General features: G+C 30.3%; 2 protein-coding genes and 1 non-coding gene across 3 annotated transcripts; all 3 read right to left on the reverse strand.

Annotated features, from left to right (window-relative positions):
- Positions 1-385: 385 nt before the first annotated feature.
- On the reverse strand, positions 386-1,282 carry LOC108484924 (RING-H2 finger protein ATL67). Its single transcript, XM_017788807.2, has one exon. The coding sequence runs from the start codon at positions 1,152-1,154 to the stop codon at positions 612-614; it is 543 nt and encodes a 180-aa protein (XP_017644296.1). The 5' UTR covers positions 1,155-1,282; the 3' UTR covers positions 386-611.
- Positions 1,283-6,797: 5,515 nt separating this feature from the next.
- Positions 6,798-6,870, reverse strand: TRNAA-AGC (transfer RNA alanine (anticodon AGC)). The gene has a single exon. It is a non-coding gene; the product is annotated as a tRNA-Ala (tRNA).
- Positions 6,871-7,200: 330 nt separating this feature from the next.
- Positions 7,201-8,180, reverse strand: LOC108481825 (desiccation protectant protein Lea14 homolog). The gene is made up of 2 exons (XM_017784907.2): positions 7,903-8,180; positions 7,201-7,558 (listed from the first exon to the last, which is right to left on the reverse strand). Exons 1-2 carry the CDS (start codon positions 8,106-8,108, stop codon positions 7,309-7,311), a joined length of 456 nt encoding a protein of 151 aa, XP_017640396.1. The 5' UTR covers positions 8,109-8,180; the 3' UTR covers positions 7,201-7,308.
- Positions 8,181-20,477: the final 12,297 nt, after the last annotated feature.

Genomic DNA, 20,477 nt, shown 5'->3' on the forward strand with positions numbered 1-20,477 from the left:
CCTTATATATAAATAAATATTTAATTGCACAATTTCAACAAACGAAATATTTTGTTCTTTCATCTAATCTATAAAATAGTTGGGGGTTTTTTTTTTTTTTAGTTTTTCATTATAGAGACTAAAATGCAATTTGAGAGACAATGCCATTGTTTGGCGGAGAAGTGAAGTTGTTAACTTCTTGCATCCGAAATTCCGGATGCATTCCATCGAACATTGCGAAGCGTCAACATGGACTCAGTAACGGGTAACGGCAGGCAGGCACTACTTTCCAATCATCACCATTAACAAAATTGGCTCTGCACTTCACAACCCAATAGTAAAGTAAACTGCACTTCCTTCGTTGGCAGTTTTATGTACAGTACAAAAAACTAATAGGACCATAACATTTGAAAAGACTGAAACAAGACACCATTCCCATGAAAAAAAATTTTAAGTTAGTGTTGACAAAATTTGGTACAAATTTCAAAAATAAGTTAGGAGAAATGAATTCCATGGCTCTCTAATTGATTTCATGCTCAGAACTGAGCCTCTTCTCCCCTAAACAATCAAAATCACAACCCATTGACCAACCTCCATCGAAACTGAGAGATGTATTTAAAAAACAAAAAAAGTCACCTCATCCTCCTCCGGTCCGCAGCGTGCTGAGACAAAGGCACGATTTCCGACAAAGGCGTAGAAAGCGGAGTTGGAAGCGGCGAGTTCCGACAAATGGGACAAGACCCATTAAGTTTCAACCAAGCATCCAGACAAGAAACATGGAAATAATGCCTACACTCAGGCATCATCCTCAACATCTCCAAATCCCTATACTCGCATAAACAAATCGAACACGTCGTGTTAACGTTAGTAGAACCCACAGCAGCCGCCTCTTTAGTGAACTGGAACTTGGGGTATGAGTTTATAACGGCTTGATCGAGCCCAACGACGACGTTCTCATCGTCCTCATCTTCGGCAACGAAAACAACCCGGGGAAGGATGATTCCATCGGAGGCGGGGGTAGGGTTGGGAGAAAAAGAGGAAGAAGGACGGCAGCAGATGTAGGAAGCGAGGAGGACGATGGAGAGGAGGACAAGGAAACCAAGGGCAATGGCGATGGAGTAGCCGAGGCCTAAGTTGGTGAAATAGAGAGGGGAAGAATGGGAATGGGTGGACATTTGAGGAGAGGAATAAGAGAATCCATTTGATTAAGGAAAGAGAAAGAAAAAGAAACCGGAAAAGAAGGTGGGGGAGATTTAATGCTCCAGCTACAGCATTTATTTACTCACTTTCCAACATTTATTTCTGCGTTCTAAATCACACAGAGGGTTCAAATAAGTTCAATTTTAAATTACCAACTAACGTATATTAGCCATTTTCTTTAATCATTTTAAAGTTTTACTCGTTATAATAATAGAAGATTCGATTTTTATATTTTATTTTAAATTTTATAACAACAATTTTTATAGTTATGAATTACGTTATTTATTAAATTAATTTTTATATGATTTAAATTTTTAAGTAAAATTATAGTAGATGGTAAATTTGGATCAATTTTCATATTTTCAAGTTAGGTAAATAGTATATGTAGACTCAGCATCCTACAAGAATCTCATACTCAATGTCAGTGATGTTCTCTTCTGTGTTTTTGGCATGTACCTAGGGGGTATTAGTTGATTAAGATCTTTTGATTATAGATAGTTGTATAGGATGTTTTGTAGTAGTATCTTGTGAATATGTTATTGGTGTTTTTGTATATATATGTTTTGAAGTTTGTATTTGGTTTGGTGAACTTTAACACTTCAGTAAGTTATGTCATTTTGGTACTTTAAAATGCTTGCAAATAAGATACTCTTGGTATGTTGATGATAGTTTGGAAATGGTCATTTATGGCATAGTTGGCACATAATTGAACATATTGGTATGTTTTGATAGTTGAAGTTTTGGTACAATTGTGGTGCCTTTGAATGACATATTGGTTAGGTGATTTAGGTTGTTTGAAATGGCATGTTTAAGTTTGTTTGGATGATATTTGAACCCCTTGAAGGTGTGCCTCAAAAAAAAAAATGGTATGAATGGTTAGGTAGGAATTGGTTTTGAAATGGCTTGATTTTAGGTAAATTTTGGGCTCACACGGCTAAGGACACGGGTTGTCACACGGTTGTGTGTCATCTAGGAGTTTCTTAGTGTTCAAGTCAGTGAGTTACACGGCCTGGCACATGGTTGTGTGGGGCATCTCAGTGAGTTGCACGGGTGAGGACACGGGTTGGGACACGACCGTGTGCCCCTTGTTTGAAAGTTACATGGCTTGAGGTGTTGTACTCGGCCGTGTGACCCCTGTTTTTCAATTTTTACATCTTTTTCTTAAAACTTCTTATTTATTTTAGATTAGTCTCGAAGTGTCTCGAAGTTATTTTTAGGGCCTCGAGGGCTTGATTTAGGGTCGGAATGCATGTGATTGAATGGATTATGATATGTTTAATTTACTTAAATATTGTGGTGTTAAATGTTTCTAATTGTTCGGTAATGCTACGTAACCCTAATCCGGTAGTGGAGACGGGTTAAGGGTGTTACACTCTCTCTTTCAATTTACTCCCAAACCTTCATTAATTTTTCAAACCTTAATGAATACCGGGTGTGACATGTAATTAATAAAAAGTTATATCTTTTGTTTATTGGTAAAGAGTTATATCACTTGATTTTTGACAAAAAAGTTATAACTATTCAAACAATATTATTTGAATAGTTATGTTTAATCAAGAGATATTAGATGAATAATTATGTCTCTTATATATGTGATTATTCAAAAAGACACCTATTGTAATATTTCTTTATGAAGAGACATAAAATTTATATAAATAGGAGTAAGATTTTATTTGAAAAATATACCAAAAATTCTAAAAAATCTTTTATTATAAACAGACATCTATTTCTTCTTTTTTTTTTTTTGAATTGTTGGTCGTGTTTCTTTCATATTCTATTTGTGTGTTTGAGATTTTTCTCACCAAAATTTTATTCAAACATAAAAATCCGGGGAGATGAGGTTGTAGAGTAGTGGATGAATGTGGTTGATAGTGATGATTTTGTAAGTAGTAATAGAGAAGGATGGGTGTAAACTATGTAATTGAGATACTTGTTTTTGTTTTAGAATCATAATAATAATAAGAGTTTCATTCAAATTGTTATTCTTTTAGTTTTAAATTAATGTTTTAGAAATTAGATTAGATACCTTTTTAATTTAATTTACTTTATATATAGAAACATATTTTGACAAACTTAAAATATCTTTTTAAACTGTTTTGAATATATAGACTAGTTTCTTAGATTGAGATTTTGAGATAAAGTGTAAAAATGGAATAATTATTAAAATAAATTTTAATTATAGAAATAAAAAGAATAAATATATAATTGGAATCGTTTGGTAAACAACACATTTGTGGAATAAATATCTTTTAGTGCACTTCACTAATAAGGGGAAAACTATGACAATAAAAGACACGTGATGTCCAACTGGACCACATCATCTACTCTTTTATATTCTTCATACTAATATGCAATCAAGTATATTTTAATATTTTAAATGTAATTTATTTATAATATTATTTTTTTATTTATGTTTGAGTCGAAATTAAAAATCTTTCATTTTATTGAAAATTAACACATACAATAAATGTATGTTTGGTCTAATAAAATATTGTTTAAAATAATTTTGGTTGCTCATTTCTACTTTTCTTGATTCACCATGCTAAATTATCTTTTTAATTATAATTATTGAATTAAGTCAATTTTGCTAAATTTATTGGATTAGGTTGATTTTAGAGAGATAAAAGATAAAAAACCATTCCACTGGACGTGTTTTTAGTGGATATGACAAAAATATTCTTCCAATTGGATGTGCTTTTAGTTTTGGCTAGATGGTTAAATCTTAGTGCTTTTATTCTTGAGTCTAGACTTTAATTTCTCTCTTACTCATATTTATATTTTTTTTATTTAATGTCACTTCAAGCTTTTAAATTTTAATTAATTTTTAACATATTAGTTCTTTTATTAGATGATTAGATAGTTCCTATTACATCATTGAGTCTCGAGTTCGATTTCTCTCTTACTCATATTTGTATTTTTTTATTATTTCATGTTGCTTCAAGTTTTTTAAAATTTTAATTAATGTTCTTTTAACATATTAGTCCTTTCGTTAGATGGCTAGATAATTGTAATTACATCCTTGAGTCTCGACTTTGATTCCTCTACTACTCACATTCGTATTTTTTATTTTATGTTGCTTCAAGCTTATAATTATTATTAATTAATATTTTAACATACTAGCTCCTTTCGTTAGATGGTTAGATAATTGCGATTACATTCTTGAGTATGATGTTCCATTATTTTTATAAGCATATTAATGTATTTTTCATTTCATATTGTTTCAAGTTTTTTATTTTTAATTAATGTATTTTTATTTTTAATTATTTTTATAAGCATATTATTATTTTTCTTTCAATTAATGATATTTTCAATAGTAATTTGATTTTATAAATAAAAGAGTTAAAATAAAAAATATTAATTAAAAATAAAAATATTTAAAAATAAAAAGTTTGAAACAATATGAAATAAAAAATACATTAATATGCTTATAAAAATAATGGAACTTCAAACTTAAGGATATAATTGTAATTATCTAACCATCTAGGAGAGGAATCCAACTCGAGACTCAAGGATGTAATTGCAACTATCTAACCATCTAACAAAAGAACTAATATGTTAAAAAATTAATTAAAAATTTAAAAAGCTTGAAGGAACATGAAATAAAAAATATAAATGTGAGTAGTAGACAAAATGAACCTGAAACACAAGGATAAAAGCACTAACATTTAACTATTTGGCCAAAGTTGAAAGCGCATTCAGTTAGAAGCATTTTCCTGTCATATCCACTGAAAACACATTCAGTTGGACGCATTTTTCCTTTCTCTTTTCAAAATCTGTCTAATCCAATAAATTTTACAAAAATCGAAAGAATCTAATAATTATGATTAAAAATCAATATTTTTGAATAATTAACCCTGAAGAGCATCGTGTAAAGCTTATTTATACTAATGGCAATTCCATGCTTAGGTTTAAATAAGATAAAGGAAGTTGCAAATATTCAATTAAATTTCGAATTCCATAAATTGTGTGAGATTTTATTTTTCCATGTTTAAATTGATTTCATTTTAGTATTTTCATATCTTTATATATGGTAATAATATTGTAAATTATATGTTTAAATTTAAGGTAATAAATTATTTACTTTGAATGAACCCTATTACTTGCTTTGATTCATGAAATTATTTATATTGATACTTTATTATATTATCTGAATGTTATACAATCATATTTATTAAATTATTCTAATTTTTAATTAATTAATAATTACATATGTCAATTTTTTATTGATAAATAGAGTTGTTCAACCGGTTAACCGATTAATTAATTTAACCAAACTAGTATTACCGAATTAACTAAACTTTTAAACCCTTAACTGTTAACCGGAAATTTTTCAAAACAAATTAACTGAAATTTTTATGTTTTTATTTTTGTTAAAATAAGTATAAAACATATCAAAAAATAAATTGTTAATGTTCATTTAACTAAATTAACCAAAATTAACTGAATTGGTAATATGTAATATTAATTTTTAAAAGTTCAGTTAATTATCTAATTTCAAACCGAATTAACCGACTTTCGACCGAATTAAATAAATTAACTAATCGATTAATTGAATTAGTTGGATTTAATCGAAATATCAACATCTCTACTGACAGACGGCAGCTTCCTAAATATGTTACATAGGAATACTTCCTTATATTGAAACATCAAATAGCTATTGTGTTATATATATATATATATATATATATATATATATATATATATATATATAATTTGTATATTATTTTAATAGTTTTATGCATTAATTCAACTTTTATATTCTTCATTAATTAAATTTTCAAAACTAAAGTCTATTCTATTAAATTAATTTAATATTAATATTTAATTTAATTAAATAAATTATGGTACTATTTAAATTATTAAATTAAATTTTTAGTCAATTTAAATATTTAAACAGTAAAAATATCAATTTAATTTAAATTGTTAATTGTGCAGTGGCTTGTTTTTGTTAGACCCATAGGTCAAATAAAATGATATTTTATAAGAACAAGTAATACATGAATATAATAACAAAATAAAAATATATATCTTATTTTCTACTTCTATTAAAACTAAAATTAATAAAAGCTCCTTAAATGACTAAATGCCAATATTGGAATATCTTGTAGCAATGAACGCGTACGTAATTTGGGATAGAGTAAACTTTCAATATAAATTAAACTAATCTTCATTTAATTCGCATAAATATGTATTTTTAAAATTTTGATATTATAAAATATATTATTTAATAAATTAAAAATTGTATAAAATTATAATCCTACATCATTTACTTTCTATAATATTTAAAATTAAATTGATAATATATTTAAATTTGATATTATTCTACAAACCCTAGAAATTGGAATGAACGAGAACCCAACAATCCCCGTAAGTTGAATGAATTTTGTCATTTTTGCTGCTACCTATGACAGTCTGTTGGTGCAGAGAAGTATGTTTCCATATTCTACGTTTACCAATAGCATTTGGGCATTGAGAAGGGACAAATTTGTCTACAAAATCAATCAGCATAGGCAAAACTCATACGACAAAAAAAACTAAACAGTGTTTAAGGCCTAAGGATACTGGGCTGGACTCTGAAGCACGCTTGATTGAATACTCAAAAATAGAAAAAGAAGGAATGGAGATGCGGGGTATCGATCCCCGTACCTCTCGCATGCTAAGCGAGCGCTCTACCATCTGAGCTACATCCCCGGACGATTTTAGGCCTTAGAAAAAATCTTAGTATCTTTAATTTTGTATATTGACCATGTTACAAATCTTGATTATTTATCTCGAACTGACCCAAGCCATTTCATTGATGGTGGAGATGTTACTTCAGTTGAGAGAAAGTCATCACTTTATCCCATCTGAGAAAGGAAGTTCATGTTCAAGGTCTCCACCGTGATGGTAATGAAATGTGTTTTATTTTAATGGGTTAGAATTGAACCTCTAAACTCATAATTAAAGGATTTCATGATTTCCCTTCTCTTTTGATCAAAGGTAAACTCAAAACTTTATTAAAAAAAATATATAGATCTAGGATTAGCTCGGATCGGTAAAAACAATTTATTCAACTTAAAGCACATATAGTATTTTTGACATATAATTCATGTTTCAGAAAAGAAAGAATATATGAGGGATGAATAGAAGTCAAAAGAAGTCTCTGAAAGTAGGAAGCTTGATCTCTCCTTTCTGAGAGAGAGGGATGGTCAGGTCTCCAAAGAGAGGAAGATCCACGGTGAGTCCCACTTCCAATTCATAGTCAATATCCCAGTCTGCACCGATGTCCTTTATCAAGCTTACCAATACGCTATGCGGTACCTTCACTTCCACGTCCAACATCGTCGAGTCGCTTGCCTTCAGTGAACCCGGGTCTGGTACTTTCCCCGATGCAATCACCCTGTCGCAATTTCACAAATCATCAATAGCTAAATCAAACGCCCAACATAATCCCAATTTCCAATGTCTAAGACGGTCCATTATTGGAATATCCGCTAGGAAGAATCTGTCAAAAGCGCCATTATAATTCTTGTGTTGTTTTTTTCTTTTCAGATTTCAAACCCCAAAGCCATTTAAACAGATCAGTATGAATAGAAAAATGTGTCAAACATGAATGAATAAACCATATCCCATGGTGCAACTTCAAAAACGAATCTCAGAAATCAAATATTTATAAAAGAAAACGAAAAGGAATAGTGAACAGAAGATTGATGAAAAGCGGAGAGGAGAGGAGGGGGATCAAACCTGCCAGCACTTTTGAGAGTGTAAGAGATCTCGCAGATGGGGATAGGAGCGCTATAGGGGTTGGTGACGGAGACTTTAGCTTTATACTGGATGCCGTCAAAGCCCGCATGGGTCAGATCAACATCCGTGATGCTAGCCTCAGGCTTCTTCATATTGGCCACCTTATCGGCCACAAAGTTCTTCGCCTTGTCCAACAACTCCGCCATCGTGTACAAACTGACTATTAGATTTGGGGGATGGCTCGATATCTTAGGATGCTGTCTGTTTTGACGTTAGAGACCCCTCAGGTTTGGGTTTCCATTTTATAGGGGAGCGGGGGCATCTGTGTAGGTGACACGTGTAAATTAGACATGCTTGATGGGTGATGATGGCACGTGAGAATAAACGCGTAGAGCTGTTGGTTAGTTTTTCCGTAGAGGGAGATCTGTGCTTTAATTTTGGCAACTTCCTCCTGTCCACGTTTTAAGTAGTAGCAACTTCAAAGCAGATTTTTAGATTCTTTGTTGAGGGAGCTTTAATGTTTATTATTATTATTATTATTATTATTATTATTATTATTATTATTATTGAATTGGTTTGATAAAGTTAATTGTCTACAGAAATGGGGATTTACGTCAGTAAATATAAGTTATTAGGTTGGGACATACAGTAAATAAATTATGAGTAAAAATATGCAATTTTTTTAAAATTTTATAGTTTATAATTGAATTCACGGGAGTTAATAAAATATATCTAAACTTTCTGGTAAAAGTATTTTATGTTTTTTAATAATTTTATATTTATTTTAAAGTAAATATCTAAAACTATAATTTAAAAAAAATCTGTGGTAAAATTAAGAAATTTAAAATTCTTTTGGGTGGATTCAATTAATTTTAATTTTGGTGTTATTTTTATATAATTTTTCACCAATATCACTTTTAAATATAAAAATATGTAAATGATATTAATTTTCCGGTTAACTTTGCAAGTCATTTTTCTTTTCTTGTATCTGTAAAATTTTAATATGAATTAAAGTTTTAATGTTAAAAAGATTATACTCTAACTAAACTAAACTAATAAAAATAGTTATAGAATTATTCTGTATTATAAAAAAAGGATTGCATACATTAAAGAAATGTAAATAATATGATTGATAAAAGACATTATTAAATTTATCATATTAAATTATTTTAAAAAATAAATGTTAAATTAAAATTTTATATATTGTTTGGTAATTGAGTTTTAGCTTGATTGGTATGAATATTGTTTGTCAATACAATATGACTGAGTTTGAATCTTATGAAGTATAATATCTTCTTATTTATGGGTTAGTAAAGTGATTGTGGTATAATCACAACTTATTCAAAAATTTATAAAAAAAAAAAACTGGGAGAATATGTGGGAAGCCCCTGTCCAGTGCCCACCCCTTTAAACTCGCCCCTAATCATGTGTGATTCATGTGGGAATCGAGATGGATGAAGCGTTTTCAAGTTTCAACCCCACTTTTTCCAAATTATTATGCTGCTTTAATGAATGATTCCTCATGATTTTTTTTTGTTCAATGTTCCTCTATATGATCTAATATATATATATATATACACACTATATTTCTCTGCATGTTCTCCATACATTTTTAAATGTAGTAAAGTATAGAAATGGCATTCTAATCTGTTCATTGGAGTTTTATTTTTATTTTTATTTTGTTCACTAAATTATACAAAATTAAATATTTTAATCACCAAATGTTAATAGCGGTTTAAAATTTGACAAAAGTGCTAAAGTAGATTTTTTATTGATTTAATAATAAATTTAGTCCTATAATATTTACACATTCTCTCAATTAATCTTAAATATAAAAAAATTCAACAGTTAAATATGTTATTAGACCAATAAAAAAGTGTGCATTAACACTTTTATCAAATTTCAAACAATTATTAACATGACTAAAATATTTAATTTTATATAGTTTAATTATCAAAATAGAATGCAAACATTATTTTTATGATCATTTCTATACTTTACCTTTTAAATTTTATGTGATCTTTACTCAAATCATATATGTTATCGTATATCTTATATAGTATTTGAAACTAAAGGCTCTAAAAATATGAAATCATTCCTTAATGGAAGTCTAATTTTTTGATACATGGATCTGTTGAAATTTGGTTGTGTGTCATATCATATAATTAATTAACTTTAAATTTTTATTATATTTTTTACTATTCATATCCACTAGTAAGAACAAATCGTTGCCAACACATGCACACACCACAAACACACCTCTAGCAAGTGGGTTAATTATGTGTAACACTCTTAACTTGTTTCCATCGTCAGATTTGAGTTACAGAGTATTACAATACATATTGCATCACTTTAGATCATTTATCAAAATAAATATCAAATATTCATAACAAAACATTATTCATAGCTTAAGTACAAATATATGTCTTAAATCGAGCTTAAAGGACCTTAAAAACAATTTGAAAACAAGCAAGGACCAATTTGAAACAAAATAGAAAAACATGAAAATTTTGAAACAGATGTCACATGGTCGTGTGACCAAGCCGTGTGACACAGTCCAAGCCATGTGGCTCAAAGACATGGTCGTGTGGCCAAATTACTGTGTAACAGATTGTGCCCGTGTAACATAGGGTCATCCAGCAGTGTTACCGACCATGTGCTACACCGTGTATAGCTCGATGTATGGGTCACATGGCCGTGTGCCTAACCTATATGCCTAACCGATATGTCATCATTTGGCACCACAATTCACACACCAAATCAATTTAATTACAAGGCTACAAATTTACATCTTAAACATATGGAAAATATACCAAATGGCCATTTCCTTCACATTCTATTTTACCATATGTCATCTACCTCAAAAAGGCATAAATAAAGTGACCAAACAAATGTACATAAACATTTACAAACCAATCAACCATCAAGAACATATATACAAGAGAGCTTGACATTAACATCAACCAACCTTATTGAAAAAATAGCATTAAAATCCCCATTACATGTCATTTATAACCATTTCATAAAATAACCAAAATCTACCAAAATGATGGACGAATGGTGTGAGTGTGCTCCGACGAGATTCCAATTGATTGAGCTTTCCGATGATCTACAAAACAGAGAAAACAACTAACGTGAGCAACTAGTGCTTAGTAAGCACGTATATAACTTAAACGTAAGCTTACCTAATAGACTTAATTCATGTATGTTTGATGAATAATACCATTATCAAGTTCATGAATTTATTAAATCCTATACACATCACAAATCCCACAAGTTATTGAGCTCAACAAGGTAACATATAATCTTATCGTTTCATAAAACACATAATAGTAACATAGCAAATACATCTTTCATTCATCACATTACCAATTTGCATAACTCATCCAAATCAACGCATTATAGCAATATATTCCATTTCAACTTTCATAACCACATGACATTTCATATAATTACTCACTATTTTAAGTCTTTATTACCTGTTGAACCAAATGAAATAATATCGGATACTCAAAAAATACTCATATAACCATTTAATTCCCTAAAACACACCACAAACATAACTAGTTAACATATTTATAGATATATGAAACATATAATCATACCAAGGCATTAATATTCATTATCAAACTATACTAGTCAAAACATTCATCTCATATTCATACTTATGATACATATCTCACCCGAAGCATGTTTCCTAAATAGCAAATGGTTAAAGGATGCCATCGTGTTTTTCAACCATGGTCTTATTTATTCTCGACTTGATGCCATAGAGTCTTTCAACTATGGTATTATTCATTTTTGTCGTGTTGCCATAGTGTCTTTCAACTACGGTCTTGTTCATTTGATTTGTGATGACATAACGTCTTTCAACTATGGTTTTACTCATTAGAATCATGATACCATGACGTCTTTCAGTTATGGTCTTACTCAATAGAATCGTGATGCCATAACGTTCTTTAGCTATGGTCTTACTCGTTAGAATCATGATGCCATAACGTCTTTCAGCTATGGTCTTACTCGTTTCTTGTATGGTGCCATAGTGTCTTTCAACTATGGTCCTATTTATTTCCGGTATAGTTGTAACATAGCAGAATTTGGGGTTGGAAGTTTTGAGATTTGTAGGTAGGACCAGTGGCTAGATCGGACAATTTGGATTGTTGTTGTGTTTTATGTCAGAATGAGCCTACTGATCTGGCGGTTTGTTGTGTGTTAATTTGCCTCTGGGTTCTAGGTTCGAATTTTCATGTGTGTTTATAGAAGTAATTTTATTTTAATTTGTTTTTTTTAGTTGCTAAAATATTAATTAGTTTTAGCTATTTTAATTTATTTTTATTTTGAGAATAGAAAAATGAAATCTTAAAAGAAAAAAAAGAAGAAGAGTGTTGCAAGTTCTTCCCCTCTTCTGCATTTTGTTCTTTGTGACTTTTCAATTTTTTTTCTTCCTAAAAAGACAATATTCAGTTTCTTTTGATTCTTTACTTCTTCCATTTTATCGTTGTTTTCGGTTGTCAAGGGAGTTTTGATCTTGGGTGTTTGGTAAATCAAAAGAGAAGAAGGTAGGTTTTGCTTTTGGGGATTTTGATAATGTCTCTTTCGTTTTTTATTTTGTTATTGAATTGAAGTTTTCTTTAATTTGTATGTTAATTGAGGTTTTTGGATCGGTTTGGAGGAGCGAATAGAACAATTTTGGTGTTTGCTATTGCGTCTAAGGTGTGTGTTCGGAAACTCTCTCTTTTTATTATCGAATTTTTGATTTGTTTCTGTGAAATTCGACATATTTCGTGTGTTTTTGAATTTGACCATTCAAAGTGTTGATTGTTGTGGAATTGTTTGAAATTCTAAGTGTTTTTGGTGTGTTTCCGTATAATTGAGGGTTGGGGATTGTTCAACATCAAAGGCACGTTTTCCAGCCTGTTTCGGTGTGGTTTCATGACCACACGGGTGGCCATACAGGCATGTGCTACACACGGACGGTCTACACTGTCGTGTGCAATTGGGAATTTAGGGTTATCGATTATTATTGGTACCACATGGCCTGACCATACGGGCATGTGTCCCCATATGAGCGTGTGAGATCTCCACACGGTCGTGTCTCCTCTGCTCTTAATTTTTAGCAGTTTTGGACAATGAGTTACACGGACTGCTCACATAGGCGTGTGTCCCCTCCACACCGGCATGTGTGGCCTTTACATGGGCATGTAGACCCCCACATGGCCTGGGCACTTCCACACAATCAGGGCATACGGCCTTGTGGCCTTATGTCGCCAAATTTTGTACTATGTCTATTTTTTATTTGATTATTATTCTGTGTGGTCGAGACTTTGTTTCGACCTGGATTTGGGCGTTATTTGCAATCATAGCTCTAATTAAGCGATTTGTTTGAGTGTTAATTGATGTTATGTTGTATATGATTTTGATTCTGGGCATTTGAATGTGTGCATTTCTGATTCCGTACTCTACTTTCGTAAGTCTGTATTCAAATGGTGTGCATTTTGCATTTACATTAATCTTTTTGGGTTTGGTTGTGAAGAGAAAGAAGTCTGATCTGTTTTGGCAGTTTCAATTGCAACATGTCTGCATAGTGGTTTACTGCAATGCACAGTACGACATATATTTCAGCTCTACTGCATATTAACATTTGAGTAGCTTAGTCCACATACTTGGTGTGTAGGGTCGGATGGGTCTCTCGAGGTCTTATGTGGTGTGCATGGTTGGATAAGCTTAATTAGCTCTTTTTGGGGTGTGATTGAGGGATGGAGAGGTGTGTGGCTGGTTGGGTGGGTTTTTATTACTTGTTGCATTCATTCCGTTTTATGTTTGTCTGTCCGATTATGAGACTAACTGTTTATAGAATGAGATGTTTCAGTACTGATACGTTTGATTTGTTTGTGAAGACTATTCGTATATCGAATTGCTATTGTGTTTTAAATTTTTTTTAATGTGACATTTTGGTGTTCATTTATCTATGATTTTTGAACTCACACTGAGCTCGTGTAGCTCACCCCCTTATTTATCCCTTTGCAGGTACCCTCGTTTTTTGTAGCTAGAGTTGGCATGTCGGAGATCTCGGAGTGACTTGTTTTAAGCCGAACTAATAAAACGACTTTTCAGATTTATAAATTTGTGATCTGTTTTGAACTGTAAACCTTTATAAAGATTGTGGTACAATCTGATTTGGAATTTTTGTAAATAGTTTTGTTTTGAATTTTATAAACTTTGGTACTTTATTTCCGAACGCTTTCAACGTGACTTGAGTTCTTTGTTTTGAATCCTAAAAAGGATAAATGGTTTAGTTCTATTTTAATAACAGTGATCGAATAAGATTTTAACAACTTGTTTTGTAAAATTGTTTCAGATCACTTCAGTGATCAATGTAACCTCCGAGATTCGGTCTAAACTTCTAGGCCGGGTTATGGTGCGTTACAATAGTGTCATAGTATCTTTCAACTATGGTCTTAATCATTTCCTTTAAGCCAACGAACTCAATACATATATACACAAATGGATATTAAATAACAAAAATAGCAACTAATTGATTTGACTAAGTTATGAACTCAACTAAAATGGTTACGAAAACAAATCCGACCACTAGTTCGATACTTTAGTTTTTCCTTGATTTACATTCAATTAGCCCGTTTCTTGATCTAAATAGTAATTTCATTCAATTAATATAATTCCAGCACTCAAATAAATAGTTTTATACAACTAAGTCCTTCCAAAATCAATTTACAAAATTACCACAATATTTTATATTTTATGCAATTTAGTCCTTAAACCCGAAACTCACAAATTAACCATAATTAATGAAAAACCATTGTAGCCGATTTTCCTAGGGGGTCTGTTACAGCCCATACTTCTCATCATTTCACACTATTTTCATTGAATTTTACTACTTAAACAATTTAATACCTAAACATTAAAATTACTAAAAATCACTTAACAGAATACTTATAGATAACTATAAAACTCAAAAATCCATCAATTAAATTCACAACCACACCTAAATCATTAATGATAAGTCTCTAAACTTTTAACAATTTCACAAATTAATCCCGAAGTTAACTAGATTATGTTAATACGATAACAAAACAATAAAAATCACGAAAAAAGAACCTAAAAAAAAACATGCATGCAAGGAAGGAAGCTTGGCCGAGCTTTAAATACTCTCCAATGGTGGGTTTCGTCTCGAAGAAGATGAGCATAAAATAATACTGATGTTTTGTTTTGTTTATTTTATTTTAACTTAACATTTCTTTTAATTTTTATTAAAATATAACATATAAATTAACAAATTTTAAGCACTAACCGCAAATACCATTTGCCTATGGTATTATTCCCACATAAACCCTTGTGACATTATTAATTTAACTATTTAACAGCTTTAACTTATAGAATTTAATTTTTATAGTTTTTACGATTTATTCCTTTTCAATTAATTAACTATTTAAATATTAAAATTTTTTAATCAAATTTTAATACACCTATATGATCATTCCATAAATATTTATATTAAATATTTACGAGCTCGGTTGATAGAAATGAGGTCTCGATACTTCATTTTTCAAAACCACTTGACTTAGGGATTAACCACTTGAACTTAACTATACGACCAATTAATAAAATTTATTAAATCAAAATTTAAATAATATTATACTTGACTCTTAAATATTAATTAATAATATTTTCAAACTCACTCGTTAGATTTGTGGTCTTTAAATTACTATTTCCGACACCACTAAAAAACGGACTGTTATATAATAGCCAACTTTGAAATTTTTAAATATAAGAGTTCAATATGATAGAAGGAGCACTTTGAGCTATTTTTTTCCTGGTCAAATTCATTATCATATTATCAAGTAAAAGGGTTGAATTTGTTGTTGCTATAACTTGTACTTGACTAGTTATTTTACTTAGCAGAATCTTTGAAGAACTACAATTTAAGTAATAAAGGCTCATTATAATTTTTTGTGATGACAATTGAATCATCAAGTTATCAAAAAATCATATGCTACATAGAAGAAGCAAGCATATTTATGTAAAATATTATTTTATACAAGACCTTAGCAATGAAAGAACAATTAAGATAAAGTATTACAAAAGTAAAGATCAAGTTGCTGATGTATTTACTAAATTTCTTAAGTTGGCATCATTCATCGGGTTCAGAAAAATACTTGGTGTTTGCAAATTGAAAAATCAAAATAGTGCCCAATAGCAAGTATGCATTAGACTGAAAGTACACTTTTAATTTAAGAATGAAATTGTTGAGATTTGTTCAGTAAATAAAAAGTTTATTTATTTATTTTTTCTTTTCTCCATTCTGTGTGCTACAATGAAATGCACCCATTGTTGCAGCATGAATTTCTTATTTTATTATTCATATATTTTTATCTTAATTAATATTTAATTTCTTACTTCCTTTTATGTTCTTTAATTTTTTAGATTATTAATTCATGTATAAATTAGTTTTTCCTTTATTATAGATTTATTTAGTTTTTTCTTGCTTTACAAGAAACCCATGTATAAATATTTATTATTTTATCAATTAATATAAGCATTTAAATCTCTTTTGTAACAATTCAATTTTTGTTGGTGTTGAAAAATTGATTTAGGGTTAAAATTTTTAACTCGAGCCATCGAGTATTGTTAATTGAGTTATGAAACGAATATCACGTTAGATTTAGTAGTTGAATTAATTAAGTTACTAAGTATATAGTACAGGGACTAAGTTGTAAGGTGAACAAATGGTTATTATAATCAATAGAGAAAGACCAAAGAAGTAAATTATTAAGATATTATTTTTGGTGAAAAATAAAACAAAAATTACATCAAATCAATTGTTCAAAAGCATCACAAGCTGTATCTTGTTGAATAGTCCCCAATACCTCATTAGGAGGCAAAGGCACATTGAAAATTTGTAAGCTTGACTTTCATACTAGACATAGTTTAGCTAATCGGTCCACAACTAAGTTTTTCCCTCTGGACACATATCGGATCCACTACTATCCTTCAGATCACATTGTCTTATGAACTCTTCTAAGCACTGTGATGCCTGAATCTTTCATCCCCTTATTGGTCATGGCCTTAATCACCTATAAATTGTCTGTTTCAATTACAGTCCATTTGTATCCTTTCTTTAATATAATGAGGATCCCATCGAGAATACCTCGGAGTTCTACCTCATAAGGAATATAACTGCCCAGATAGCGATTATATCCCAAAATCCAATTACCATCTTTATCGTGTAACATACCTCCAGCAGACGCATTCTTAATGACTCTCTCCACAACTCCGTCAGAGAAAAGATGAACTCATATTCCTTCGGTGCCGTATGGTACCACGAGTTTAGCAAATCAGGCTTATAAATGCTCTGACTTGATTCAAATTGTTGTGCCCAACTTAGAGAAGCTTTAACAATTTTAGGGGCTGGACAAGTAATTTTTTGAAAGATGAAAAGATTTTTATTCTTCCAAATTCACCAAGTAATTAGGCCGAAGAGACACAACCAAAGGACTCCACGCTCCTACAATTTCATGTGAAAACAAAGATTAGAAGATAACCAAATTTGGAAAGGTTGGAAAAGAACCTGTCTTGTTGATCACTTGGAACCACATGCATCCACTCTTCCTTTGCAGCCACATAATCCTGAAGAACATGTAGAATCACTTTTTTTTCATGTCCATATATGGGGCAAGAGCTTTAGTGTCCCAAACCTCGCATGGTGCATTTTGAATTAGTTAGCAATCTTTGCTTAAAAGCTAACCAAAGAAAAAATTGAACTTTTTGAGAACCTTGATATTTAGAAAGTGGGTTGGCTTGATCGTAGCCGTTAAACTCCATTAATTCTTATCATGGTAGTTCACAACCACTAGATTTAATGTTAAAATTATTAATTTAGTTAACTTATGAGTTGTGGGAAGAGATGAAACAAACACTTACTTCTTTTTCTTCATCTATCACCGAAGCTAGAAAGAAAGAATTGGGAAGTTTCATGCTTTTATCTTTTCCATTGCTGTGAGCAATATTTAAGCATAGATAAGTTTCATTTTGTAATTTTTGCTAGATTATTGAGTTGTTAGCTAAGATAAATAAATTCCAATCTTTGAATAATAGAATTGATGAGATTTTGATCAAATATATTGTTGAATGCTTAAGGTTTGGAGAGGAAATTGGGAAAGGAAACTTTGCATGTTAAACTTCCATTACCGTGAGCCTAATCTAAGAGTTGGTAAGTTTTCTTCTTTAATTATTTCTTAAATCATGTTATATGGATGTTAGATTAAGATGGCCCAAATGTTAAATTAACGGATTAATACAAACTGATTAAGTTTCTATGTTTGAATCCATGGTAACTTTGATAGAGAATATGATATCTTTGAAGAATATTAATGTTTATTGATAGTTGGAGGTCTATGTACTATATTTATGAAGTTGGGATTAGATTTAGTCAGATAGATTGTGAGATACGAATGTTTCAGATTTTAGGGTATTGAATGACTAAATTGAATAAACTGTATTTCATGTTTAATTGATATATTTCAATGGTTGATATGTGGAACTAAAAAGTTATTCACATTTAGATTTATTGTACATAGCTAAAGACGACGTCGGTCCTCGAAAGACAAAATAAAATCTAAAGTCGTTGTGTGGGAGAATGCCTCTTATTTTGACCAAATTTCTATTTTGGCTTTTCTTCTCCCAATTAAACTCAGTCTTTAGTTTCTCACTTAAACTCTGATTAACCTAGAGTTAATATAGTCGTATATGCTACAAATTTCAACCTATAAATAGGCATTAGTTACTCTAGGTTTTACACAACAAAAATATTTAAATTGAGATAATTTTGTTCTTTGTTTCGAAAGGCTTTTTCTTGTGGGGCTTCAGATTTTCTTTTAATTCTCTCTATCTTTTGTAATCTCCTTTATTATAGTGAAATCTTCTTTTGCTTGTGGTTTTTTATTCTCTTTTGAGGAGTTTTTCCACGTAAAATTTGCGTGTTCGATCTTTTCGATTCTTATTTTTTCCACTTTGTTTCTTGTTTAATCGGGTTTATCGCTTACAAACTGGTATCAAAGCTAGTTCGATTTTCGAAGTCAATTTATTCAGAGATGGCAACATTAAAGTTCAATATTGAGAAGCTCGACGAAATTACAAATTTCAGTTTGTGGCAAGTTCGGATGATAGCAATACTGGTTTATAACGGTCTGAAAAAGGTTGTTACATGGAAGAAGCTCACAAATATGGATTAGTCAGAATGGAAAAAGCTCAATAAAAATGCTCTATCCAGTATTCATTTATGTCTCACGAATAATGTGTTACAAGAGGTTTTGAAGGAGAAAACAACATCTGCGTTATGGAAGAAACTAGAAGCCTTATATATATGATGAAATCTCTAGCCAACAGGTTAGTATTAAAACAACGTCTCTACACGATTAGAATGGTCGAAGGTGAGTCCGTCAGAACTCATATTAACAAGTTTGTTGCCTTTCTTAATAACTTAAAAAATCTCGAAGTAGAGATTATTGACAAAGATCAAGCTATGTTGTTGTTATATTCTTTGCCCTCTTCTTATAAAAATTTCAGGGAATGTCATATCCTGAAAATCGGGCTAGTAGAATCAGGATAGTAAATCGAGGATTAGTGAACCGAAAATCGTAATTAAGTTAGATCATTAAAATAATTAAAATTAATTAAATAAAATATTAAAATTAATAAAATTAATAATTTTAGGTTAAAAGATTAAAATTAATTGTTTGAGAATTAATTTGGTTAAAACGGCTTTTAAAAATAAAATCGGGTTTGAAAATAATTGAGACAAATGTATTTTAATTAAACTAAGGAATGATTTGAAAAACAAGGGAAAACTGAAAGTTTTTAAGAGGCAATTTTCCCTTAATTTTTAAAAAATATACTAATCTCCTTCCTTTTTTAAAACCCCCACATCCCTTCCCTCCCATTCAGCTTATCATTCAAAAAAAATTTTCCAAATTCAAATATAATATTGTCTCTCAAAATTAACTCATCTCTGGTGATTTTTTAGTTATCCAAACACCTTAACATCTTCCAATTTTAAAGAAAAAAAATCATTAAATCCTCAACAAATTCGTCATTGTTCTTCTCATGTTCAATTTCGAATTAGATCAACATGTCGTTTTCTTCAAATAAAGGTAACGTCTTGACTTATTATGATTAGATTAAGGTGGTTCTTTTTCTAATTCGAAATTTAATCGAGTGTGTTAAGAGTTTTTAAGATTTAAATCTTTTTAATCAGATTTCAGTTCAACAATGGTGAAATCTAAAATAATGAGTAAACCTATTGTTTTGTATTGATTTCTAATCTATTTTTAACTAAATAGAAGGTATTTGAACTCAGTTTGATAGATTGATATCCGATTTTAATGAATTTTGGATTTTTCCCTTTTGTGTGCTCATACAAGCTTAATTTTTTTAAAAAAATTAGATCGGTGAAATTGGATGAAATTGATGGTTTGGATATGTAATTAGATGATATTTAGGAGTATTATAATTGAAATTAAGGCTTAGAGATAAAGTTTGAGTGGTAAAACACCTATTTC

The sequence above is a fragment of the Gossypium arboreum genome, chromosome 7, assembly GCF_025698485.1.
Source record: "Gossypium arboreum isolate Shixiya-1 chromosome 7, ASM2569848v2, whole genome shotgun sequence".
NCBI lineage: Eukaryota > Viridiplantae > Streptophyta > Magnoliopsida > Malvales > Malvaceae > Gossypium > Gossypium arboreum.

Coding starts and splice junctions, on each gene's coding strand:
- LOC108484924 (XM_017788807.2), bottom strand. CDS start 1,154: ATGTCCACCCATTCCCATTCTTCCCCTCTCTATTTCACCAACTTAGGC.
- LOC108481825 (XM_017784907.2), bottom strand. CDS start 8,108: ATGGCGGAGTTGTTGGACAAGGCGAAGAACTTTGTGGCCGATAAGGTG. Junction 7,559..7,902: donor ACTCTCAAAAGTGCTGGCAG/GTTTGATCCCCC, acceptor AAATTGCGACAG/GGTGATTGCATCGGGGAAAG.